Source organism: Peromyscus eremicus, chromosome 2 (assembly GCF_949786415.1).
Source record: "Peromyscus eremicus chromosome 2, PerEre_H2_v1, whole genome shotgun sequence".
Classification (NCBI taxonomy): Eukaryota; Metazoa; Chordata; class Mammalia; order Rodentia; family Cricetidae; genus Peromyscus; species Peromyscus eremicus.
In genome coordinates, this window is record NC_081417.1 from 150,806,084 (window position 1) to 150,833,215 (window position 27,132).

At 53.1% G+C, this 27,132-nt stretch overlaps 1 protein-coding gene across 1 annotated transcript; it reads left to right on the plus strand.

Moving 5' to 3' along the window:
- The first annotated feature begins 1,646 nt into the window (after positions 1-1,646).
- On the plus strand, positions 1,647-26,495 carry Aldh4a1 (aldehyde dehydrogenase 4 family member A1). The gene is made up of 15 exons (XM_059256230.1): positions 1,647-1,937; positions 11,260-11,353; positions 11,444-11,536; positions 12,333-12,380; positions 13,356-13,511; positions 14,876-15,025; positions 15,137-15,211; positions 16,251-16,438; positions 18,660-18,733; positions 20,156-20,352; positions 20,570-20,617; positions 21,441-21,593; positions 22,183-22,304; positions 22,827-22,945; positions 25,555-26,495. Exons 1-15 carry the CDS (start codon positions 1,879-1,881, stop codon positions 25,665-25,667), a joined length of 1,689 nt encoding a protein of 562 aa, XP_059112213.1. The 5' UTR covers positions 1,647-1,878; the 3' UTR covers positions 25,668-26,495.
- Positions 26,496-27,132: the final 637 nt, after the last annotated feature.

The window sequence follows — 27,132 nt, forward strand, 5'->3', positions numbered from 1 at the left end:
CACAGAAGAGGAAACTGAGGCCCAGAGGGGCTGTACTGGATAGTTTTTATGTCAACTTGACACAAACAAGAGGCATCTGAGAGGAGGGAACCAAAAGATCAGGCTGTGGGCAGGCCTGTAGGGCGTTTTCTCAATTGAAGGGGAAGGTCCAGCCCATTCTGGATAGTGCCACCCCTGGGCTGGTGGTCCTGGGTTCTATAAGAAAGCAGGCTGAGCAAGCAGCACCCCTCCATGGCCTCTACATCAGCTCCTGCCTCCAGGATTGTACCCTGACTTCCTTCAAGGATGAACTGCAATGTGGAAGTGTAAGCCAAATAAACCCTTTTCTCCCCAACTTGCTTTTGGTATGGTGTTTCACCACAGCAATAGTAACTCGAACTAAGACAGAGACTAATTTGCCCAGTGTGATATCAAAGTAGAATTGGATAGAAGTGACCTTACAGTAAATGCCCTGGTCACGCTGCCAGAGACATAGAAACATGTTATTAGAATAAAGAAAACACGGGCTGGAGAGACGGCTCAGAGGTTAAGAACACTTGCTGTTCTTCCAGAGGTCCTGAGTTCAATTCCCAGCACCCACATGGTGGCTCACTACCATCTGTAATGAGATCTGGCTCCCTCTTCTGGCCTGTGGGGATACATGAAAACAGAACATTGTATACATAATAAATAAATAAATCTTTAAAAAAGAGAAAACATATTGGTATCTTGGGAATATAGTAGTTCCCTCAGGCATTATCCTAACAGCAGGCTTCAGAAGCAGTGTTTTTTGGGGGTGAGTGGGGGTGGTTTGAGATAGGGGTTCTCTGTGTAGTCCTGGAACTAGCTCTGTAGCCCAGGCTGGACTCGAATATACAGAGATCTGCCTGCCTCTGCCTCCTAAGTGCTGGGATTACAGGTGTGTGCCACCACTGCCTAGCTCAGAAGCAGTTTTAATATATTCGAATATTCATCAAACAACTCCTTATGCAGAAAACTGATAATTTTTTTTCAGGTGGGCAGAGGGACAGAGAGGAAAAACTGTTTTTTGTGGCTAGAGGCTTTGGGAAAAAGGAAGAAAGAAAAAGAAAAGAAGGAAGGAAGGAGGGAAGAAAAGGAGAGAGAGAGAGAGAGAGAGAGAGAGAGAGAGAGAGAGAGAGAGAGAGAGAGAGAGAGAGAGAGAGAGAAACGCTAAGCACAGGCCCGCTATGGTTTTATCTCATAATGATCCCAATCTGGAAGGAAGCAGGCAGGCCCAGGCAGCTGGCTGGCCCTGCGCCAGGCTGGGAGGCGGAGGGCAGATCAGGCTCCATCCAGGGCGGCAGCCCCCAGGGTGGCGGCGGGGAGCTGGCTTTAGTATGGCCCCGCGGGCTGGAGCAGAGTGGTGGCCCGCAGGTGGCCAGTCTTCAGCAGCAAAGGGTGGGACCCCTGCTGCACCTGTCCCATGGACCTGGTCCCATCTACCACTGAGCACGTGCTCCGTGCAGGAGCTGTCATTGGCTCCTGCAACTCTCCAGCCCGACCTAAGAAGTATGCAACTTGCCGGTCCAGCTGATTGGCCCGGAGGCTTTCACGTGTGACTGTGATTGGTCGATGAGGCTCACGCCCTCTCTCTCCTTGGGTCATACCATAAGGAGAGGAGGAGAAGAGAAAAGAGCATCTATTTCAGGGCATTTCTGTCGGATTCCCCTGCTCCGCAGTCCACAGTAGCCTTTGGGATACTAAATAAGGCTGCTGTTTATTGACAGGAGGGGGTACCCGCAGAGAGACCCCGAGGCAAGTGGACCGGGTGATGCTGAGCCTCCCGCAAAGGTGGTGCGCTCCGGGTTTGACTAGTCCAAGCTTTCAGGGCGGACTCGGAGCGTTCAACAGGCTGACGGGATCCTCAGACCCTACTCGATGCTCTTCTTGCCCACGCTGCGCCGAGCCATGCTTTCTCACTTCTGGAGGAGCGCTGGGTGAGTGAACCCCTTGCTGTCGGAGCCCTGAGAGCGGCGGGCGACTCCCTCCCTGCGTGTGCCGGGCTGCAGCCACCCTGGGAGAGCCACCCTCACCCAGCTCCCCAAGTCTCCCCTAAGCTCGAGGGTCGCGTCCTGCACAGCCACTCTCCCATGGAGACTCTGTGTCCCCTTCCTGGGTCTCCCTAGATGGTCACTTTTCCTTAGCCAAGGACTCCGCGCCCCCAGATGACTCCTGTGGTCGGTTGTGGTGCCCGGACTATGTCCACGCCCCCTTCCTACCTCCTCTTCCTCCTAATGCTGGATATTTCAAATTTGTTGATTCTCCCAGTCCTGGGACGTCCCTGAGTTCAGGTTCTGGAGACTCCTGATGCTCCTGGGGACCGCTCTATCCCACTCTCTTTTCAGTTCAATATTGGGCTTTTGTTTTTCGGTGGGTGCCGTAATGACTTTTTATAATGTGTGATGCTAACGGTTGGGTTCTGAGTGGCTTATGGCTTATTTTGAGATCTGAATAAATTCATTAAGACAAGTTCCTGCCGGGTGGTGGTGGTGCACACCTTTAATTCTAGCACTGCGGAGACAGAGGCAGATGAATCTCTGTGAGTTCGAGGCCAGCCTGGTCTACAAATCCAGTTCCAGGACTACATAGAGAAAGTCTGTATCGAAAAACAAAAACAACAACAAAGGTGTTTGGTTAGCACTTAGGAAGCAGAGGCGACTAATCTCTGAGGGTTGAAGGCCTGGCCAATTTGGTTTATGTAGCCAGGGCTACAGCTGTCTCTAGAACAGGTGTCTGGTTATTACCACTGTCAGGATTGCCACTTTAGGTCAGACTTCTCATGAGGTGTAGAAGTAATGAAATCATTACAAGTAATGAAGAAACTGGCAGGTTCCAGGGCAGAGCTGCTCTTCAGATCTGTACACTGTTGTTCAGCCAGAACCTCAGTGCCCTCAGTGACCTGTTCCAAGATCCTACCCCCAGTGGGGCTCTCAGTCTGCTGGGCTTGGGTGTTGTGTTTCTGTCTCCCTTTTACAATGACACAGCACCCGCCCACCCCTACCTTAGTTCCTATTTGCTGCTCTGTGGCCTGTGACTCACTGTGTCTTCCTCCACTGAATTGTGACCTCTCTGAGTTAATCAGTGACCCTTTCCCTAGCACCCGTGAGATGGCAGGGGTGAGTTTCAGCTCTTCCGTACATCCTGGTGGGGAGTTGGCAGGACGAGGACATGGGATTGGAGTATGTGGAGACTCCAGTCCTTCAACGTCTTCTGCATTGAGACTACCCACTGCTTAGTGGGGAGAAAGGCATGGACACAAAGACCCCCTGATTGCTCATAGGAAGCAGTCCATGTTATGAAATGGTTCCAAATAGCGGTATCATGTAGCAAGCTAACAAGTAGGATGGACCCCACACTGAGCCTAGGAGCTTGTTCTGTCCCCATGTGCAGCCGGGGAACTCTGCCTGTTCAGGCAGATGTAACTGGAGTTACAGTTGGTCTAGAGCCAGATCCCCGCTTCAGTGCGAGGCCTCTTGAGCTGGTGGGAAGAGGATTTTGCAACCAGTTCTCCGGCTCCCGCTGCCTGCTTTTACAGTGTGGCTGGCCTGGCGGGATGCCCAGATGCGTTTCTCCGCATCGGCAGCGTTTATTCACTCACCTTTGGGGCAGGTACTGGGGGGCTGCTCTGCCCTGCAGAATGCTTAGGAGCGCTTCCAACCTGTGCCTCTGGTGCCAGTGGCTTCTTCAGTCATGACAGTAACAATCTTCAGAGGTTTTCTTGTTGTCACTGGTTGAGAGACACAATCGTAGGACAGCTGTGAATATGCTGCTCAAGTTGGCGGTTTGAAAGCCTTAGGCTGTTTCTCTGGAACCATACAATGCAATGCTGAGATTGCTTCTCCTTTAAATTCCTCTGTCTGGGTCTGAATTTCTATATGATCTGTTTTAACAAGTTTTTCTAAAACTTTCATCTTGGTAGTCACATTAACCAACTTTTTAAATGATAAAACAAATGATCAAACAATATTTATAATTGACATTACATAAACCCCATCTACATTAATTATCCTCTCATTTAGTTGTTCCATTTTCAGACTGTCAATTGTATTATCAAACAGAGACCAAATTCCCTCAATTGTCTAAATGTTTCCCATTTTTTTAATGCGGGAAAAGACTTTCTTTTAACTAATTCCTCCCTTTAAGAAATCTGCCTAAGCACAAGGCCCTGGGTTCAATCCTCAGCTCCGGGGGTGGGGTGGGGGGAGAAATCTGCCTCCTGAGTGACAGAATTAAGGGTGTGTGTGCCGCCACTGCCTGGCTCTGTTCCCAGTGTGGCCTTGAACTCACAGAGATCCAGATAGATCTCTGCCTCCCGAGTGATAGAATTAAGGGTGTGTGCCACCACTGTCTGGCTTCTGTGTCTAATCTAGGGGCTGGCTCTGTCCTCTGATCCTCAAGGCAAGCTTTATTAGAGTACACAATATATCACCACACTTGAGTCCCATCCCCAGTGATGCATTGTGTACACGTGTGTGCGCATCCACAGATGCAAATTTACATGTAGATCTGCACCTTGCATGTTTCACAGATTCTGTGCAGAGATGTATCACTAAGGCCACAGATGAGAAAGTGAACACAGAAAAGGGCAGAGGTCAAGGTCAAGGTGGAAAGGCAACAGGCCAATGGGAAGCCTGATGTTCATTAGCTCGAGACCCTCAATAAGTTTTTCTTCATTTCCACCGGCCTCAGTTGTTTAATCTGTGAAATGAGGAGAGCAGACTTATACATTACAGGCTGCCCAGGGGCTGAGGAAGACAAGCCTTGTAAAAGGTGAATCTGGGGGAGAGGAGGGGCCTGGGAAGTGACTCAGTTAGTGGAGTACCAGCCTAGCATGCACCAAGAGCTAGCCAGGTATATCGTTGACTTATAATGAATGTTCATTATCTGTCCCTTATTTGCCTTTGTGCCAGACCCTTCAGGGAGTCTTCCTGTGCATCTTAGGGCTGTTTCAGGCCGCCAGCCCCTGTGCCCTGCCACTGTTACTGGGGATTCTTGACCCATCTACACGTTGTTTTTGTCATGCATGGACACTGACTTTTGCCTTGTCCCTGAGCACATCTCAAAGCCCTGCGGGTGAGGTGTTCCTGACCTCACCGAGCACTCTGCTTCAGTGTCTTGCTAACAGCCCTGTCACAGGCAATGACAAGGATCCGAGTGTGCAGGTGTGGTGCTTGGTGTGCCTTCTAAATACTGTGGAGGACTGTAGGTGGGTTTTTTTTGTTGTTGTTGTTGGGACTGCTGGTCAGCTCTGTCCCACCAGCTGGCTCCCAAATAGCCACACAGAGACTTATTATTAATTCTAAATGCTCGGCCAAAAGCTTAGGCTTGTTACTAACTAACTCTTCTAACTTAAATTAACCCATATTTCTTATCTATGCTCTACCATGTGGTAGTACCTTTTTTCATCACAGCATGTTCATCTCCAGCTTCTTCTGTGTCTGGCTGGTGGCCCCCTTTTCTTCCTAGCATTCTCTTTTTGTTTGAAAGTCCTGCTTAACCTCTACCTGCTTAGCTATTGGCCATTTAGCCCTTTATTAAACCAATGTGAACAACAAATATTCACAGTGTACAAAAAGATCGTTCCACAGCAGAGGCCTAGATGGAACCTGAGGTCCTTGTAATGCTTCTGACATTGTTCAAATCGGCTGGCACTGGCACCTGGAAACACTCTGCACCTGGCACACAGTAGGGGTTGAACCTGTTGCTGTTAGAATGGCCCAGAACAGAGTGCAGCTTGGACCTGGCCCATCTCTAAGCAGCTCTGTGGCCCTGGGCAGGTGACTTGGCTTCTCTGTTGTCATGTGGAGAATAGCAGTAGCTCACTCACAGGGTGTCTTGTCTTTGGGTTTTTTTTTCCTTACAGTGTAGTGACTTTGTGTGTAAGGCAAGCGCTTTATCATGGGACTGAATATCCAGCCCCCTTTTAACCTTTATTTTGAGACAGAGTCTTGCCAAGTTGCCCAGGCTGGCTTTGAACTTGCAATCCTCCTGCCCCAGCCTCAGAATAACTGGGATTGTAGTTAACTTCATTAGTAGGCCTTGTCTTGGGGGTTGAATGAGTTCATAGATGCTGAGTGGTTTGACACGTGCCCAGCACCCAGAAAACTCAGGATTGCTGCAATATGGTGACCCACCTCTCTCCCACAGTGGGCTGCCTTGAGTGGTCAGCCCTGACAGAAATACCAAGGATAGCAGGACAGCAAGAGAGTCCTCCAGGCTGGATGTGGTGGTGTGCACTGTGGCTCCCTGTGCTTAGGAAGCAGAGGCAGGTAGATCTCTGAGTTCAAGGTCAGCCTGGTCTACAAAGCAAGTTCCAGGACCAAAAGAGCTGTAAGTATGCTCCATTACAGATGAGCTGTGACCATGAGCTGCAAAGGAGTAAATGGTTTACTCTTCCATAAAAGGAAGCCGTAGTGCAACTTACTGCATTTGGAGGGTAGACTAAGTGAGATGGTACCCGTGCCCATGATGCTTAGCTTTGTCAACTTGACACAACCTGAAAACACCTGGGAAGAGGGTCTTAGTGAGAGACTACTTTGGGTTGGCCTGGGGGGGAACATCTTCATTAAGTTAATTGTGAAAAGACCCAGCCCAGTGTGGGTGGCGCCATTCCCTAGGCAGGAGATCCCGAGCTGAGCACATGCAGTTGCGCGTATATGTGTTCCCTCCGCTCTTGACTGTGGATGCTATGTGACCAGCTGTCTCGAGCGCCTGCCTCTGACTTCCCCACGGTGACAGGCCTGGGCTGTGGGCTAGCATCAACACCTTTTCACCCTAAGTTGCTTTTCTTCAGAGCATTTTATCACAGCAATAGAAATAAATGGCACAAGGGCAGTATCTCCACCTCTCTCAGCTCAGTGCTCGGCACTCAGAGCTCAGGGGACGGTCTGGACTGTCTTCTACGGCATCGAGGTAAAGTGGCTCCTGTAGCCTGCCCCACCCTGGGCCCTGTACTTTCCCCTCCCCAGGAGCCTCCACTGCTACCCTAATTACACCTAATTGAGTGATAAGGGGATTTGCCTTATCAGGCCCCAGATTACAGCTGGAAAACAGGAGGCCGGAGGAAGCAAGACAGCAGCTCCCCTTGCTTTCTTCTGGACCTGGTGTTTAGCTGGCAGGAGAGTCCAGGCCAAGTTCAGTCCCAGAGGTCTGGTGCTTTCCAAGCTTTTTCTCTGGTGGTGTTTCTTACGCTCTGGGACTCGTGGAATGGATACAGGCTGCATCGGGGAGCTTGCTGCTTGCTTCAAGCAGGAGATGCCCAGGCTCCCTTGCGAACCCCCTGCTTGGCTCGGAGATAATGGGAGAGGAACCCCCTTCAGACTGCGGTGGGCAGCAGGGGGAGGGGGGGCCCACCTGTGAGGGGCATCCAAGCGTGGTGGGGAGGTCTGAGGAAAGGGTGGGACAGCTGGGGTTCTGCAGGGTTGTGGTGGTGGGGAATGAACCTGAGGACTCCTAAGGATCCAGAATCTTCATTTTAGAAGAAGTGGTTTTAGGTTGAGTCTCCCTTGATTCAGTATTCATGTGAAAATCTGGGTCTTGGCCCGCAAGCTGACTTGGAAGGTGAAGGCGCTTGCTGCCAAGCCTGACAATCTGTGTTTGGTTCTCAGGACCCACGTGGTGGAAGGAGACAAGTGTTTTCCGATCTTCACGTGTGGGTTGTGACACATTAGAAATTAATAAGTGGAATGTGGTCCTCACTGTGCCGTGAAGACAGTCACGGACCTCACTCATCCAGTAGTGGTCCCGTATGATTATCGCGGAGGGCTGGGGCTTCGTGACAGAGCCTGTGTGTCTGCGCTTTGAGTACTTGCCTGACGTGGGAGGCTCTGACTTCTGTCCCCAGCGCTGTATAAACCCAGTATGGAGATGCATACCTGCAATCCCAGCCTGCTCTTTAGGAGGTTCATCTTCTTTTACATAGTGAGTTTGGAGCTAGTCTGGGCTGCACAGTGAGACCCTGTCTCAAGATAAAATAAAATAGGGATGTTTGCTGCCTGCAAAACAGTGCTCCATATTGCAGCATGATAGTGTTGTGCATGTCCTGTTTACAGCATCCCCTGGTTGAAAAAGGCCCTCTGGAGTGGCCTGCATGTGTGAGGTTTCTGTGTGGGTTTTCTATGGTGCCTCCACAATGACTAAGTTGTTTAGGTGTGTATTTCTCAGGGCAGGTCCCCGGTGCTGGTGGGACAGGATTGTGTAACTTTGGTTATGGCACGAGCAGCCTGGAGATGGTGGAGACATGACAGGTGAGACCTGATGGCACTTTGAACCTTGGACAGGGTGGGGCCTGTGCCCTCTACCTCGCCATCTCCTCCCCCAAAGAGTGCTGAGTTGGCTGGCACGCACTCTTCTTGGAATTCCTGACATCTCCTGCCTCTAGCGGGGAGGGGAACATGGGCTCTGAAGCTTGAGCTGAGGAGAACCTCTTATTGGCTCAGGCCCTGGCGGCAGGTCCCGGGGTGGGGGTGGGGGGATGTTGTCCCAGGGTGGGGGTGGGGGGATGTTGTCCCAGGTTGCTAGGGAAACCTGAGTTGGGGGCAGAGGGAGGATTGAAAGTGGGGTCAAGTCTACATCTGGAGCCGGGCACCTTGTTGAGTCCTAAAAATGTGTGGAGAATAAACAACTGGGTGGGTGGATTAACTCTGTGTTGTTGCTGTGGGGTTAAGTGTGCTGACTGCATGAATGAATGAAGATAACCATCCTGCCTAGAAAGTCCTCAGGGAATCCTCTTAGAGAGCAGTGGTTCTCAACATGTGGGTCGTGACCCCTTTCAACAAACCTCCATCTCCAAAAAAAATATTTACATTATGATTCGTAACAGTAGCAAAATTACGGTTATGAAGTAGCAACGAAAATATTTTTATGGTTGGCAGGGTCACCACGTGAGGAACTGTATTAAAGGGTCGCTGTGTTAGGAAGAGTGAGAACCACTGTCCTAGAGGCCCTGAGTCTTGTGCTACGATGGATGGTCCATCTCCATCTTCATCTAAGCTAGTGGAGGGTGCCTGTTAAACCGGGGTGGACCACCAGCTGAAAAGAGAGAGAGCCCGTTGGAAGAGAAGCCTGTTGTTTTTGGCCACACTTCACTCACACTCAACTTGATCTTTGAACTAGTCTCTCCAGGGCCTGGAGACTTTCCAGGGCCAGAGAAAGGCCCCGTGAGCCTGCGGTCACAGTGGGCCTCTGCCCCGGGGAAGGCGGGAGGAGGGCTGGGGGATCTGTTTCTGGCATCACTTTTGTGGGGTAGCAGGGAAGAGAGGCCTGGTGTGGGTGGGGTACGTGTTGACTTTTTCCCACCTGAATGTGATCCTGGAGTGTGTGTGTGGGGGGGGGGGGGCGGGCTTTGGAAAGTCCTGGGCCTTGGTAAGGAATGAATTGTGGGACTGGAGGTGAGCTTGAAGGTACACTGTGATGTTCTGGTTCCTCCGCTGAGAGAGTAGATGGATTGTGCTGGCCAAGAGGGATCTTGGTGGACAGGAGTGTTGGCTTTGGTTTATCTGCTTCCAGAAGTGGCAGTGTCCAACATGGTGGGTGGTAGGGTGAGGCCTGGAGCCCTGCTGGACTCAGTCCACATCCAGCTCAGGAACCACTCCACTGTCAGTCCCTAGGAATTTCTGCCCCCTCTCTCCTGTTCCCAGGACTGCAGGAGGAGGGGACAGGGTGGACTTCTCTAGCTTTGCCTTCTTTCAGCTGTCCAGTCTCCATAGTAACCCTAGGAGATGGGCCTCACTGTTTTGTACTGGAACGTGAGGCTAATGGGGGCAGGACTGGGTAGCCTCTGAGACGGCCTCTCCATCTTACCTGCTCTTCCTCTTCCAGACAAGGGTGGGAGGAAGGAATGTGACTCGGCCGGGGTTATGACTGTGGGGAGGAGAACGGACACCCTCCCCCGTCCAGCTAGAAGCTTACCCTCCTTCCCTCCTCTTCCAGATCTTGCCAGCACATGACCCTCTTCCTTGTCCTCAACCCTATAGGCCTCTTTCTGCCTTTATTTATCCCGCCTGTCTACTCTTCCTTCCTCCTGGAATGTGGCCTCAGGGCCACACCCACCCCACGTGGGTTTGTTTTCTCCTTCTAGTGACCTCTGGGCCCTCACATTCCTTCCCGTGAAAAAAGGAGAAACACATGTCCCCACTCCCTCAGTCTGACCACTCTGTCCTGCCGAGCATGGTTATGCTGATGGAGGCCCAGCCAACAGCATCGCACTGACCCAGCTAGAGTGAAGCTCAGAGAGCTCTTCATTTTGTCTAGGCATAGTCCGGGCACCCACAGAGTAGTAGCACTAGTAGAGGGGTGGCTTTTCTGCCCAACTCTATCGTCCCTCTCATTTCCCAGCAACACCCAGCTTTCTGGACTGTCCCCTCGGATCACCCACCCAGTCATGTGGTGGCTTTCCCCAGCATCTTGCACATGGTGCCTGGCTTTGTCTGCACTCAAATTCAGGTTTCTTCTAATTTTGGGCTTCAGCCAGTCATTTTCCTTAAGAAAATACCTGGATGACTTATTCTGTCAGGGGCGGCTGTTTGAGCAGCTGGTGAGGCCTGGCCTGGGGCCTGGGCTCTGTGAATGTTGCCAACAGATGTCCTCTGAGTTGTCCTCATTTACAGAAGAAACTGAGGCCTGAGGGGACATCTCATGTCTGGGAAGGGGAAGAGCTGGACCTTTAGCTCTGGAGTGATGGACCCCGAGTGTTGGCTCTGATCCCCTCCATCTGCCCTGCTTTGCACCTGCATACAAGGAAGGAGGTGGAGGTCAATAATCAGCCAGGTTCCCCAGACCAGTGTTGCTGTGCCCAGCGCTCAGGCCAGTCCTCCAAGTTCATGGTCTATATGTGATGCTCTTGCTCACCTGAATGCCAGCTTTCTGCTGAGGGCATCTCTCTGGCTCACATTGAGAGACGGCTCTCACAGGCTACCTGTTCAGTGTAGAGAAACCTGATTCTGTAGGGTGAATTTCAGGAAAGAAGGGACAGTGGCCGTCAACATATACAAAATTGACTTCAAGTAACGGTGTGGCTTTGGTGGCTTATTGCCATTCAGTAACTGTAGAAACAGACTCAGAGCAGGCAAGTCATGTGACGGGAGACACACAGTGGTGGCGTTATGATTTCTAAGTATTAGACCCAAAGCCAGTTGTCTCCCCAGGCCTTGGATTTGCTTTGATATCAGCCATGTGGGTCAGTCCGGGACCACCTGTGAAGACAGAGGGACTAGCGTGATGGCTGCTGACCTTTTTTTTTTCCCCCATGCTTGTTTCCAGGCTGCGTTGGAGGCACACCTCCTCTCTTAAGGTGGCCAATGAGCCCATCTTAGCATTCACTCAGGGCAGCCCCGAGCGGGATGCTCTTCAGAAGGTAACAGGGTGGTGTGTCCCCAGGGTGTGTGGGGGCATGGAACAAAGGGAGACAAGAAGTTCCCATCCACATTTCTGTCCCTCTCCCCAGGCTCTGAAGGACCTGAAGGGCCAGACAGAAGCCGTCCCGTGTGTTGTTGGGGACGAGGAGGTGTGGACGTCCAATGTGCAGTACCAGCTGTCGGTAGGTCTGATAGGAGCAGGAGCTGTGCTCTGCCTGGAAGGGTCATCGTCCCCTCCCAGGCTTTGAATTCCTTAGATGCCTAAAACTAGAACAAAGGGTACCATGCCCGGCCCACTCCTGAGTCATGTCCCCAGCAAGGAGCCTGGGAAGAGTGTGTGTGTGTGTGTGTCCCTGGTGGTTTCTTCCTATGGGTCAGTTGCAAGCTGGAGGGGCGGGGGAGGAGAGGGAGGCGGAGGAGATCTGGGTTCAGCCCTGTAGAAGCCAGTGTGTACCTCAGCAAAGCCAGAGACTCACAGATCGCCCAGTCTAGGGCGGGGGAGCGAAGGGCTGGCCTTTTGGCCAATGAGTCAATTTCAATAGAACTTTAAGAGCACTGTGTGCTGGATCCAGTTTGAAAGAGCTAACCTACCTTTTTCGGCCTGTTCCCTTTAGCCTTGTGACTCTGAGCACAGGGTACCTGTGGAGGTCAGAGGGCAACTCGGCGGAGTCGGCTCTCTCCTTACCCCCTTACGTGGGTCCTGGGGATTGAACTCAGGTTACTATCACTAAGCCTGAGTGGCAAGCACCTTTACCTGCCGAGCTGTCTCACTGGCCTGTTGGAAGAACTTCTAACTGAGGCTGGTGCACAGCTTCCAGGCATGGAGAGCCGGGGAGGAGGAGGGAGCTGTGGCCTTAGTGCTGCGGGTGGGTGAGCTGGGATTCAGGCATATCCGACTGAACACAGAGGTTGAAAGGCAGAGTGGTCTGTGGTCTTAGCCTTACTCATGAACCACGATGCTCCCGCCCTTTCTTTCAGCCCTTTAACCATGGACACAAGGTGGCCAAGTTCTGTTATGCGGACAAGGTGAGTCCCTGGTGACCATGGCTGTCCTGCCAATTGTGGGTGTACCCCACTTCCTCTCTCCCTGATCCTGGGGAGTCCTTGGGCTGAGTCTGTAACAGAACTCATGCACAGTTAACTCAAGCCAAACTCCAGCTGTGTTGCTCAGAGTGGGAACAGCACCAAACATGCCCACTAACATGCCCACCGCTTCAAGCAGACATGGGGAGATCTGTTGGGGGCCAGGGGGTGTGTAGGGAAAGATAAACAGTGCTGGTTGGTGGTGCTGGTTACCGGTGGAAAAGTCACGAGCCACGGCCACGACTATCAGAGTTACAGAGAGCTTTATTAGAAGGGAAGTGGGGGGAGAGGGGAGCCAGGCCTGGGGGAGGGAGAAATGGCGGGAGCAGAGCAGAGAGCAGGGAGCAGAGAGAGAGGGTGGGGGCCCGTGTCCAGCTTTTTAAGGCACAGATTGCGTGACCACGTAGTCGCCGGCGCCCCCTGATGATGTAAGACACAAGACCCCGAGCTGCGCATGTACAGGATCCTAACAGATAGATTCTGTAAGACTGAGTCAGAGCAGTTGGACACATAGATAGAAAGTCAGGCAGAGAGTGAGAGAGAGGGCCCATGGGAGGGGCTGATGGCAGGTGCCATGTGGTAATGAGGGCCGGTGGGGTCTGGGCCACTGGCAGCTAGTATGTGTGCCAAGCTGTGGTTCTGACGGCAAGGCTGGAGCCCCCTCAAGGATGTGGTACCTCCTTAGTTAGACCATGGGAGAAAGTGGGGCAGGAACTTTCTTTTTTAGCAGCTAACTCAGCTGGCAGGAGCCTAAGACCTCAGAATGACTGCAGGACAGGCTGTCTCTGGCAGTGTGGACTGGACTGGGGGGCCTTCTGCTGGTAACTAGAGTCTTTCCAGCCCCTCCTCTGTGCCCTGGGGCTCTTCCTGCTGTGTAAGGCAGAAGGCAGCCCTTTACCCCTCTCCCCCTCTTTCCAGGCCTTGCTCAACAAAGCCATTGAAGCTGCCTTGGCTGCCAGGAAAGAGTGGGACCTGAAGCCTGTGGCAGACCGGGCCCAGATCTTCCTGAAGGCGGCAGATATGCTGAGCGGGCCACGAAGGGCTGAGGTCCTTGCCAAGACCATGGTGGGACAGGTGAGGATTAACAGGCTCCATTCCTGTCACTAGACATTGGCTGAGCCTCTGTGTGCCAGGAGCTGTTGGAGGCTCGGAGATGTGCTCCAGAAACATTCCTCGGAGTGGGGATATAGCATAGGTTACCGCACTAGGCGGATTGTGCTGAGCCCATGTGTCCTGCTGTGGGCCCGTCACCTCCCCTCCATTCCTGTCCCCCTACTCTGGGCCAAGCCTTTGCCATTTCAGGCTTATCAGTCACTCTACTAGAGGTGGCTAGCCTTCTGACTTTGCTCTATGGCACTGCCATCTACAAATATGTCAGACTGTGTGCATAGCCACCGTGGGACACACGGGGCTCACAAAGCTGCCGATTGGACCCCGCTGCCGCCAGTCTCCCCGCAGCCCTCAGAGGGATCGTTTAAACACCCACCAAGTTGCTCCTGACTCAGGGACCACCAGGGTCTCTCTCCTAGGTTCTCATCCTATACCTGGGGCCCCTCTCTCCCTCTCCCCATGATGGAGTTTGAACTCAGCAGGAGTCTGTGGGAAGCCCAGGCCTCCTCTAGCTCTGCCCAGTGTCCACCGCCTAGAATGGACCCTGACTATCTGGTCAGGCTCCATCCTTACCTCTATGGGGTTACCTGGCATTCCAAGCCCAAGAAGGGCCGTTCTGTTCCATTCGGGAGTGTTTTGCTCCTCGTCAGTTACAGTTAATGCTCAGGTAGTGGCCGGGTGTTACGTGTATATTGACTTCCTGGCGAGATCTGTCTTGCTTGAACTTCGTCTTTAAGTTGTCAAAGGAGTCTCCTGAGAAATGCAGTTTGAGAAATGGGCTTTTCAAGTGAGCAGTGCCCTGCACTGAGGAAGGAGCCAGGGAGAAAGACACAGTTTGGCCTCCTCTAAGAGTTCTGCTAAAGGAACCGCTGGCCTTAATTCTAGCATGATGAGTCCCACCTGCTCACCTATCTCTATGGTGAGAGCGCCCTCTGCTGCACAGAGGCGGGATGACAGCTCCCCACCTTTGCAGTGTTGAATTTATGCTATGAGGGAGATTATCAGGATTATGTGGGCTGTCACATTTGTCTTGAGATTCACCGGATTCTAGGTAGCACTCTGCAGGTCTTAGCCTCCTAGGCTCCACACTCTAATCGCATGTCAAGAATTATGAGCTGTGTAGCTCTGCAAGATGGTCAGCAGATGCTTTTCCGGTCCAGTGTACGTTAGTCTGTTTGATGGAAGAGGTTCGGATGCCTGAGAATCAGGTCCTTTCCCTCCTCAGTCCCAAGGCCAGGCCTGGCCAGCCCACTGAAGGTTTCTGTTCCCTTCTGGAGGCTGGCTCTGGCCTGTGTGCTGTCACTGAACCCGGGCCACCCTCCTAACAGGGAAAGACCGTGATCCAAGCGGAGATTGATGCTGCAGCGGAGCTCATCGACTTCTTCCGATTCAACGCCAAGTTCGCCGTGGAACTGGAGGGGGAACAGCCCATCAGCATGCCGCCCAGCACCAACCACGTGGTGTACCGGGGGCTGGAGGTACTGCAGGGCAGGCAGCGAGCGGGCCACAGGGGCTGCTGGGAGCAGCGAGCGGGCCACAGGGGCTGCTGGGAGCCTTGAGCTCTGCCTCACCCTCTCCCTCTTACTCAGGGCTTTGTGGCAGCCATCTCACCCTTCAACTTCACCGCAATCGGAGGCAACCTGGCAGGCGCACCAGCCTTGATGGTGAGGAACCGGGGACAAGGCCGTCAGTCATGCCCCAGATCTCCAACAAGCACAGACCCCGCCCTCAGTCGTGGGAGAAGCGCAGACGGTGGTAGCTGTGGCCGAGAATAAGCTCTGGGTTCCAGCACAGCCGTGTCCGTTTGTGGGAGACCCGAGCAGACCCCAAGCTCAGAGGCACAGTTTCCTCCTTTGTCAAACAGGAGCAATGATGTATGTGTGGCGGGGGTGCATGCCATCAGGCTTCCAACATTGAGTGAGACGTGCTAGACACCAGGCAGGTCCAGGCGAGAGTGAGCCACGGGTCCAATGGCCGCTGATGGTGGTGTTGACCTGGAGTGCTCACGTGTGTGGCAGCCATTGACACTGTGCTGATGATGTCATTTAACTAAAAAAAAGCAGCGAGAGAAGTGGCTGCCCCTGTGCCTCTTTGCCAGGCGACACCTGAGATGTACAGGAGGGACTTACTTGTCAAGGCTGGTAAACAGTGGAATAGCTAGGAATTTGTTGAGTGAAGGTGCCTGTACCATGAGCTCCCAGTCTGATGTCGGGGAAACAGGCCAGTCCTCAGCAGGCTGGGGAAAAGGAGAGCCGGTGTTTGTGGGGTATGGCTCCCCATGTGCGTCTTCCGTGCATACACAGGGACAACCTCGTGCATCAGCAAATGGGCCCTCCTGGTGCCTGTGACGCTGCACGTGCTCTGGCCCAGCACCCGTGCAGAACATCTGTGAATACTTGCCCAGCCACACCCAGGAGTGGCCCAGAAACACGGAGAACAGCCCTAGCCTGGAGTGAGGGCAGGATTCGGCCCAGGCTTGCAGGGAAAGGGAACCCAGGCTAGAGTCAGAGGCGAAACTTGGGTCCTCCATGGCAGGGAACTCTGGAAATGGTGCAGATGTTACACGAGTGGGCTTAGGTGGGGCACGTGGGGTATAGAGTGGTTCCAGGTAAGGGTGACCATGCTGTCGGGTACAGTGGGGTACGTGGCTGGTATGGTTGGTATCCTACTGCCTTGTGAGTCATGTTCACACCTTTTTGGCAGGGCAACGTGGTCCTGTGGAAGCCCAGCGACACTGCCATGCTGGCTAGCTATGCTGTCTACCGCATCCTCCGGGAGGCTGGCCTGCCCCCCAACATAATCCAGTTTGTGCCAGCTGATGGGCCAACATTCGGGGACACGGTCACCAGCTCAGAGCACCTCTGTGGCATCAACTTCACAGGCAGTGTGCCGTAAGTCCCTGGGGGGCCGGTGGGGGAGGGCCAGGGCACAGTGGTGTAGGGAAACGGTGCCGCTCTCTGGGGCTGTGAACCCAGAGGTCACACGCTGATCTTGCCCACTTTCTCTGCATGATCAGCCTCTCTCAATCTAGTTATTTTTTTTAACCTGTCAAACAAGAGTGGTAGTCCCTATCTTTTTTGGTTTTGATCTTTTCAAGACAAAGTTTCTCTGTGTAAAAATCTTGGCTGTCCTGGATCTCGCTCTGTAGACCAGGCTGGTCTCGAACTCTCTGAGATCCGCTGCCTCTGCCTCCCAAATGCTGGGATTAAAGGCACCACCACCCGGCATTGGTCCCTATCTTGCTGAGTGTTTGGAAGGATGGGAAAGGAGGGTGCTGTGTGGGCTGGGAAGCACGGCCCATGGCTGATAGCAGGCAGCCTTTACCATGGAGGACATGTTTGGGCGAGCTGGAAACAGGAGATACGTGTCCTGCTTCTTGGAGAAGGCACCCTGGTGAAAGATTGGCTAGGCAGAGGTGAGGAAGTGGGAACAGGGTTATAGGAAGGGGAAGGACACCAAGGGGGCTTGCAGGCTGAGCCTAGGATGTGCTGCAAGGCCTGTCCCTTGGGCCTTGGGGGGTGGAGTTGGGGGAGGGCTGGATAGTCCTCACCAGTCACCTGCTCACTGACTCAGCAGCACAGGGTTCTGTGCCACAGCTGGGAATAAGTGAATAGTAAGGTCCCCTGCTCACCACCCCCCACCCACCTCCCTTGGTCCCACCTCTCAGATTTAGCCCAGTGGCTCCTAGGAGCCTTTTGTATCTTCAGAAGTGTCTGGGCTGCACGCTGAAGGAGGCAGGGGACACAGAAGGTTATAGGGAATGGTGTAAGCATAGTTCTGTTTCAGGCTCGGGTTGTCCACTGGACCTGGGGAGTGACTGGGTTTTTTTTTCTTGGATTCCTAATAGCCATGGCCCAGCCATGTCTAACTGAAACTGTTTTATTGTAAAAATCCGTATTGTGTGTGTGCTCTGGTCCCTCTGGGCTTGCGTATCTCATGGAGGTGGACGACATTTTGTAGGTCCCCCCAGTCCCATCTCAGGTCCTTGGTCAGTATATCCCGGGTCTGCCCATTGCTGGCCGTCCCAGCCCTTGCAACTGTACTCTGTCCTAGGAACCGGCTGGAGCTGTTCCAGAAGGCCTTCTCAGGAGGTTGTGGGCTGCAGGGATTGGGATAATGGCACGGACCAGGCAGGGATGTCAGAACCTAGGGCAGAGCAGCATGCTGAGCCGAAGGCAGTCTGCAGGGCTGGAGTCTGGGTCCAAGACCTTCTGGCCTTAACAGAGAGGGCATGGTTGACCAGGACAGACGCTGTCAGGAGTACAGGCTTGGGGACGTTGAGTCATGTGTCGGTCATTGACCGAGGAGTCTTCTGGGCATCTGGGTAGAGGTGATTGGGACAGCCAGGTGTCCCATTTGCACCTGCAGCTCTTGCTGTGGAGCACCTTACCAGCGTGGCTTCTCTGCACCTTCCCCGCCTGGGTCGCTGGTGTGGGTGGCAGCTTCGGGACTGCTGAGGAGGTCTTTTCCCCAGAGGCCCTGCTCTGCCAGTGCTCGGGTCTCTGCCTGTTAGCAGGCGGAGTGGGCCTGGCCCTCGTTTGCCACGCTCTGGCAAGCTGCTAGGCCGAAGGTGGGAAAGTCATAAATTACCGTTAGCTACTGTGGCTGGGTGATTAGCATTTTTATTGTTTTGTGGTGTTGAGGTTGGTCACAGTGAAGCCTGGGGAGGAGGCGGTGTCTCTGGGGCGGCAGGTCAGGGCACAGCCTGAGTCGTTGGTTTGGTCCGTCAGGCCAGGCACTGGGCCAGGATGCCCCTCATAGCCACAGGGGTGTGTATTCCTTGTTAGGCACTGCGGTGTGCCCAGCGTGATCCTAAGTCCCGACTCATACCGGCATCCATGCGCGTGGAGGGTTCTTGTCACTAGGTGAGGTGCAGAATTGAAGGCTCAGAGACAGCAAGTCATGAGCCCAAGATCACACAGCCCTGTGTCAGAGCCACGGCCAGCACTTTCTGTTTTCACATCTGGGCCTGTGTGCCACCTTGCTCCCCAACCCCGGTCACAGCTGCCACCACCCACTTAGTTCCTCTGGTTCTACGATGACCCCCCTCCCCACCCCAGGTCTTTTAGCTTCTTCCTAGGGAGGCTGCTTGACATGCCTCTTTGCTTCTAGCACCTTCAAGCACCTGTGGAAGCAGGTGGCCCAGAATCTGGACCGTTACCGGACCTTCCCGCGCCTAGCCGGAGGTAAGCCCCGCCGCTCACACGCTTCCAGGGCTCCCCTCTTCCTGGGCCCTTAGGAGAGGGCAGGAGGTCAGAGTGGGGGTGGCCAGGATTCTCTTGGGTTGCTGGGAACCGATATTGGAGACTTCTCAACCTGCCTCTGCAGTGGCCCCCTCAGGAGCCCCGTGTGATACGGAAGCCCTTAAACATGCCTGTGTGTGGAGCTGAAAGCCACGTTCCTCTGAGGCGTGTGTTAGTCGTTAGCACACACGGCCGGGGGATGCTGTGGTGGATGGCGGGGGTCTGAGCAGGGGAGGAAGGAGCCTGGGGTGTGTGTGTGTGTGTGTGTGTGTGTGTGTGTGTGTGTGTGTGTGTGTGACAGTGACCACACGTTGACAATGATAACTCCTGAGAAACCATTCTGTGGTCACAAAAACGTGACACACGTCGTCGTGTGAAACAAAGCCAGAGGAGTCGTCTCCTGCAGGGCTTCTCAGAGCCTTTAGTACTCCATTTATGTACTTGGAGAGCATAATCAGCTGTGCAGTGTTTCCCAAACTCCCCGGGCCACGGAACCCCATTTTGCAAAGTCTCTATGGGACAAGAGTTTTCTAGAACACACTTTGGGAAAGTGCTGAGACCTCAAGAAAAGGTCTGTCTGGGGCACACTCGACAGTAGAAGCTGGGGCTGGTGGTCTAATTTTCTAAGCCCAGTGTGAGGTGGGACCCCTGGTAAGGCCCTTCCTGAGCTGGCTGGCCTCTGGTGGTGTGCCTGGGCTGGCGTAGCATTTGACTTTCCCAGCCCCCCATGTCCTCAGTCCTTGCCTTTGTGAGAGGAAAGGTGGACCCTGCAGGGGAGGGTGTGGGTGGCCCTTCCCTCTCAAGGCCATGGCCCAACCTGGAGCCAATGGCTTCATCACTTTGCCTCGGTTTACTCATCTTTGAGATGGGAGGGCGACAATGGGGGTAGTCCTTGGGATGTGGGGAGGCAGTTCAGGGTGCTTCCTCCAGTACCTGGCAGGTGGTGTGTGCTTTTGGTTGCTGTTATCTGTTGTAACTGAGCAGGTAAACTGAGGCTGGAAGGTGCTGTGACAGTCTGAAGGTCTTCTCTAAGGGAATAGGTGGGCTTCCCTGGGAGGTTTCAGGAAAGCCTGGGTGGGCTCTTGGGAGCTTAGCTGGCTGTACTCCTGCCTCATGTTGACCATTTGGTTTTCTCATCTGTGATGGGGAGTGGGTGCCAATGCCCTCTGCTCTCCTGTTCCCTTCCCCTGGCCTTGCTTCGTCTTCTGGGGAGTGGGGCCGGCCTGGCTCATGGCTCCTTTGCTCCTCTCTCTCCTAATTGCTTCCTCTCATTGCCTGCTGAATGTGGGGCTGTGGACTGGTGTGGGTGGTGGCTTGGGCAGCAGCCAGCAACCTCCACTCATGTCCACACCCTGTGCTCTGTAGAGTGTGGCGGGAAGAATTTCCATTTTGTGCACAGCTCGGCCGACGTGGACAGCGTGGTGAGCGGGACGGTGCGCTCGGCCTTCGAGTATGGTGGTCAGAAGTGCTCAGCCTGCTCGCGCCTCTACGTGCCACAGTCTCTGTGGCCACAGATCAAAGGGCGGCTGCTGGAAGAACACAGCAGGATCAAAGTGGGCGACGTGAGTGGCACCTCCCGCTGCACCCAGCAGGTGGCTGATGAGATTGGCTGCCGCTGTCTCCAGCTCTTTGAGTGCCCGGTCCTTCCCTGGGGCTCTCTCTGGCTCTTTGAGGCAGGGTCCTTCCCTTGGGGCTCTGTGCATGTGGGGTGGGCTGTGGGGAAGGGTCTCCCTTTGTCTCTGGCCCGCAGTGTCTCATCTCTCCCTCCCTTGTCCCCAGCCTGTAGAGGACTTTGGGACCTTCTTCTCTGCAGTGATTGATGCCAAGGTAAGGGGTGGGTCACAGCACAATCTGGGGGGAGGGTGCTGGACCCAGAGCTAGGACAGAGAGGGGCAGGTTCGTAGGTGTGGTTTGTAACCAGACATGCCTCCCTGGCCTGGAAGAGGACAGGATCATCCATGCCGGAAATTGCTTTTGTCTGCACACTCTTGAGCCAGGCTCAGCAAGCCCCTAATGCGTATTTGTGTGCACACACTCATGGACACATACACACATATGTGCACTTGAGATCACAGCTCTGGAACCAGAGTGTAAACGACCTTGAAAACACATCTCTGTAGCCACATGCACATATCATGTGCTTAAATGTAAACACATAGCTATATATGTACCTTTCCATATGTTTATCTCAGCGTGTGTTTATATGTAAGGATACCTGTGGTTTTACCACACATGAGCATTCACACACACTGTGTAACACATATATATATATATATCCCACATATGTGACATACTCACATACACACACCCCATATACATATACAGCACACACATACATACCACATACATGCACTTATATACTTATATACATAACCCCCCACACACACATACACTCAAGACACAGACACATGCTACATACACACATATATAACACAAGCAGGTATCCTTTTCTGTGTCCCTGCCCCTCCAGGTCTCTGGTCTCTGCATGCCTGGCTTCCTGACCATTTGGCAGGTTAGCCGGGCCTTGCTCTTAACCCTGAGTGCCTCCAACCCTACCCCCTTCTCAGAACTCAGGCCCTTTAGGCAGAGGTGTTTTGGGGTGAATCTGAGGGACAGCTGTTTTTGACACTGTCCTGCTCACCTGCCCTAGGCCTTCGCACGCATCAAGAAGTGGCTGGAGCATGCGCGTTCCTCGCCCAGCCTCAGTGTCCTGGCAGGGGGCCAGTGCAACGAGTCGGTGGGTTACTTCGTGGAGCCATGCATCATCGAGAGCAAGGACCCTCAGGAGCCCATCATGAAGGAGGTGATTGCAGTGGGCTGTGTAGCTACAGGGCTGTCCTTGGGCACAGCATCACGCGGGGCTCTAACACTGTCTGGTGTCATGGGTGAGGAGGGGTGGCTGGCCGGAATGGCTCACAGAGTGAATAGACCTGGGTCTTGAGCTTCAGGCCTATCCAAGACTCCGTCCTTGTCGCTGTCAGCGCTGGCTGTGGCCTGGCACTCCATTGCCACAGCTACCACAGCTACTATGGAACTATGGCAGCTGTGGGCTCCCTGGCTCCCTGTGTGGCTGTGGCTGATGCCTGAGATCCAGGGAAATCCTTGCTGGGGAGGGGCCCCGAGGAGGGAGATGCCTTAGCACTTGCTGCTGAGTGAGCCGCACTGCTGCTGCTGCTTTGCTGTCCAGGTGAGGGCATGGCAGGGAGGCCGGAAAGTTCTGGAACTTTGGCCAAATGGTCAGGAAGCCAGGCATGAAGAGACAGAGGGAACCTGGAGGAATCCGCCCGTCTCTGCCTGTGCTCAGGGCGGCTGTGTGGTCTGAGGCCTGGGCTGGTGGGGAGGATGGCCAGATGGGGACATCATAGTGACTGACCCCTCTCTCGTCTTCCCAGGAGATCTTCGGTCCTGTGCTGACGGTGTATGTGTACCCGGATAACAAGTACAGAGAGACGCTGCAGCTGGTTGACAGCACTACCAGCTATGGCCTCACGGGGGCAGTGTTCGCCCAGGATAAGTGAGTGGCCTCAGCCCTGAGAGCGGGGCTGGTGTGCTGTCCCTGCCAGCTCAACAGCATCCCCCTGCCTCCTAGACGCAGTTCCTGCTCACCCTAACCTCGACTCTTTGCATTTTCCTTCCTCCTCGGCCCTGTAAGCCACCGTGTCTGCCCCTGAGAGGGAAGTACTGGGATTGGAGCCGGAGAGGAAAGCATGGGGGCCTGGGTGTTAGCTAAGTTTCTGTGAAATGGCCCGGTTGGACTGGGACCCCTGCCCCCATTGTTCCCACAGCTGTGGCCTGACCCTCTATGCTCTCTGTCCAGGCCTCCCAGTGGCCCCAGGAGGCAGGTGAGCTGATCCCCTTCTCAGGGGAGAAGCTGAACCTTGGAGACTAACTTGTCCAGTGCCCACTCTAGCAGCTGGCCAGTGTCCTGTTTCTACTATGGCTGCTTGCTTAGCTGGAAAGCCAGTGAGGGCTGCCTGAGGGATTGGAGGCCACACCTGGGGCTGGCAGCCTCTCTGATCACTGTCCTGTCTCCTAGGGCAATCGTCCAGGAGGCCACGAGGATGCTGAGGAATGCTGCTGGCAACTTCTACATCAACGACAAATCCACTGGGTCCGTGGTGGGCCAGCAGCCCTTCGGGGGTGCCCGGGCCTCTGGTGAGTGGGAGGCGAGTCCGGGTCAGAGGCCATAGGTCATTGCTTCAAGGCTGTCACTAGGAACAGAACAACTGTTGGGGGTATATGAGTGTTCAAATACAGAATGCTTTCAGGAGCTTCTGAAGCTAGGAGGCCATTCTATTGTACGGGGAAGGAAACTGAGGCATGGGGGAGGGTTGTGAATGTTAGCTTTAATGTCCACACTTCTACCACCAGGCTTAAGATCACCTAGGTTCAATGCTCTCTAGGTCATAGTTGGAGAAGCTCTGGATGGGCAGGCAGTGAATTGCCAGGGGCTACTACCCCCTAGTGGCAGCCAGGGCCAGAACACATGTTAATAAGAATGTGATGTTTCTACCCAGGTAAACAGCATGTAGCATTTAAGGCAGCCTGTCTCTTCAAATATCTGTCGTCTCCCCCCCCCCCTCTCTCTCTCTAACCAAAAACATTCAAAGGCTGGTCTTCTAGGTCTTTGAAATACATGGCATAATTGTTAGCCATATTCACCCCATGGTGCAGAATGTAGCACCCCCAAGGATTTGTTCCTGACTTAATGCAGTGTCCCCCAGATTCCAAGCTTCTAGTAACTGTTCTCATTGCCAGCTTCTGTGAGATCAGCTCTTTCAGGTCCCATGAGATGAGAGCACACCATTCTTATCTTTCGGAACCTGGCTTACTTCATACAGCATAACAGTTACTAGTTCCCTTTTCGTGAGTGAATAATAATCTACAATGTGGAGGTACCACATTTTTTTTCACCACCCATCTATCAATGGGCCCTTTGGTTGTTCCCTTTTCTTGTCAGTTGTGAACAGAACAGAAGTGAACGTTGGTGTTCAGATGTCTCTTCAGTATGCTGGCTTAATATCCTTTCCTGGCTAAATACCCAGGAAGGATTGTTGTAGGGTTTTTTTTTTTTTTTTTTTTTTTTTGTGTGTGTGTGTGTGTGTGTGTGTATGTGTGTGTGTGTGTGTGTTGGGGGCGGGCAGTTCACAGGGTTTCTATGTATAGTCTTGGCTGTCCTGGAACTAGCTCCATAGATCAGGTTGACTTTGAACTCACAGAGATCCACCTGCTCTGCCTTCTGCATGCTGGGATCAAGGATGTGCGCCACCACCGCCCAGCGGATTGCTGTAGCTTTTAAAGAGCAATTTCTAAACCAATACTCATGATTCTACACTAACCTACCTTCCTGTGTGCCGGGCTTTTCTTTCTTCTACATCCTCCTCAGCACGCATGTGGTGTGTGTGTGTGTGTGTGTGTGTGTGTGTGTGTGTGTGTGTGTGACTAGTTTCTTTGTTGACTTCCTTTCTGAATGATCTGCCCTTTGCTGGGAGGGGAGTATTTACAGTTTCTGCTGTTATATTGGAGTGTCTCTTTCTCTTTGTGTCTATTAATATTTGCTTTCTATGTTTCGGTGTTCTGATATTGGTTGCCTCTGTATTTACAGCTGCTGTTTTCTGTCCTTGACTTTCTCATTTATAACCCTTCCCCTACCCCCCCCACCTTCCTCTCATCTTCCCTCCCCCCCCCCAGTTTTAGTTTAGAGTCTACTTTATTTGCTATGAGCTGCTCCTATGCCTTTGAGATCCATTTATATCTTCTTCCTGTGTCCTCAGGGGTGAAGTGTGTTTCTTGTAAACCACATATAATTGGGTCTTGCTTATTTATTTACTTAAGAATAAGTAAACTTTTTTAGCTGGGTAAGATGGCACATACCTTTAATGCCAGCTCTTGGAAGGCAAAGGCAAGTAGATCTCCATGAGTTCCAGGCCGACCAAGGCTGCAAAGTGAGACCCTGTCTCAAAAAATTTGGCCCAGAACATGCTATGTAGACCAGGCTGGTCTTGAACTCACATAGATCTACCTGCCTCACCTCCCAAGTGCTGGAATTAAAGTGTGCACCACTGCACCTGGCCCAGCATCTCTCTTTTTTTTTTTAAATAACTAAAAAAATTATATGTATGTGTATGAGTAACAGGCCACATGTATATAAATACTCAGAGAATCTAGGTGATGATGTCAGATCCCCAGGAGCTGGAGTTGCTAGAGGTTGTGGCCTGCTTTGTATAGGACTGGGAACCAAACTCTGGTTCTCTAGAAGACCAGGAAGAGCTCTCTGTCCAGCCTGGGTCTTGGTTTTTTAAATCCATTCACTCACTATGACTTTTAATTGCAGAATTTAACTCATTTACATTTAATGTAATTACTGATAGGTAAGGCTTGCTTATTCTTTCTGCCTCTCTTACCAACTTCCTTTATGCTCACATGATTCACTCAAGTATTGTGTTTTAATTCCTGCCTTGGACTGTCCATCTCTCCTTCATTTCTAAAGAGCACCTTGGCTGGGCAGTGTTGCTTTTGATTGGTATTTTCTCTCTTTGGTTCTGTGAGCCTCAGCCTCTCCCCTGCCCTCTGGCCATGCACACTTGGCCCTGATATGCTCAGCAAACTCTGATGAATGTGTTTAGTTTCTGCTTCTCAGCAGGGTGCATTCAGGAGGGTGCATTGTAGACAGAGCCATCATTTACCCCTGTGCTGCCCCATTCACTCCCCCAGCCCCAAGACCCCTACCTGCCAAGAACCATTGTGCATTCTCTTTCCCACAGGAACCAATGACAAGCCAGGAGGCCCCCACTACATCCTGCGCTGGACATCACCCCAGGTCATCAAGGAAACTCACCAGCCCCTGGGGGACTGGCGATACTCCTACATGCAGTGAGCTCTGCTCAGCACCTATACGTCTACCTGTCTGTCCATCCAGATGACTGACATCTCTGCACTGACCCCCGGCTCCCCACCAGCTCCTTCTGGACACTTCACAGCTGAGATTGACCCTGTCCTGGCCATTGAGCTGTAACCTGACCCCTCTTCCCTTGGAGTCAGGTGACCAGGCTTTGGCTTTGGGTCATACTGGGAAAGAAGAGCCAATTCGCCCAGAAATCTCATCTGCTACGGAACACCCTGGTGCCTGGCCAGCTCTCCGCCTGGCTGCTTTACTCTCCTTATCCGAGGCCCCTTGGCTCAGAGACTCTGAGAACAGAGAGAGACACTCTCGGGAGCCTGTGGGGAAAGGAGACAGCTCTGGTGCCCCGCAGCCTCATCACTCAGACTCCTGACCTTGGCCTCGGCCCCTCCACATATCCAATGAGATAGGATCTCAGTCAGGTGGCTGCAGGGGTACCAGCTGGCTTTGCCCCTCGGTCTGCTAGATGCTCCTGCAGGCACTTGTGCCCAGCCGTATGCCTTAGACCCATGTGCCTTCTCTAGGGTGCCTGGGTGTCCCTGAGCCTTCATCTCTCCTGGCCATCTGCTGGGAGTGAGCAGTAGTGGTCACCTGGGAAACCTTGAGCTGGGCCTCCATTCCATACTCTTGTCTGAGCAGCCAGATCAGTGGTGGCCAGGGCGAGTTCCTACTTGGGTCCTGGATGATCAAGTGTTATTTTTAGTAGCTTGAGAGCCTGCAGGGTTCCCCTTTAAGGACATTTGCCAAGGGATCCACATACAGCTGATGTGGCTGTCCCCAAGGGCCACCCCGGGTCACCACGGTCCACACCAGTACCAGGCCAGCTCTGAGCTCTGCTTCCTTTCAGGGTCTGTGTGTCTCCCAGGGATCAGGGCTCCCAATTCCGTTGGTTCTACACTGTGAGGGGGTGGGGCGCACTTACTGTCACCCAATAAAACACTAGCTGCCAAATCAAAGTCGTGGTGGTTGTGGAGGGAGGTGAGGGGCTGGCTAGCTTCTCTTTCCGAATCTAATGCATGGCCGACATCTTGTCATATGGTGCAGTTGGATGCCCGTGGTGGAATAAGGGGGCTCTGAGGCTGGGGAGTCCCTGCTGGAGGTAGCAGTGACCCTGGAACCCGGTCTAAAATCTGGATTTAGATCATGGCTTTCTGTCTGCTGCCAAGGTGATCGCCAGAAAATCATGTAAATTCCCCTACACTCCATCTCTCCAGCTCTAAAATGATGGATCCCCTTGTGTATACAGAGGGTCAAGTGAGCCGCTCCATGTGGATTCCGGACAGCAGAAGACAAGTGCTCAGATATGTTACCTGTTTACCCAGTGTTCTACCACTGGGTGCTGTGGTGGTTAATTTTATGTCCATCTTGCTGGGCATAGTCCCCAGAGACCTGGTCAACCATTGTGGAAGTTTCTATGACAGTGTCTTTTGGATGAAAGTAA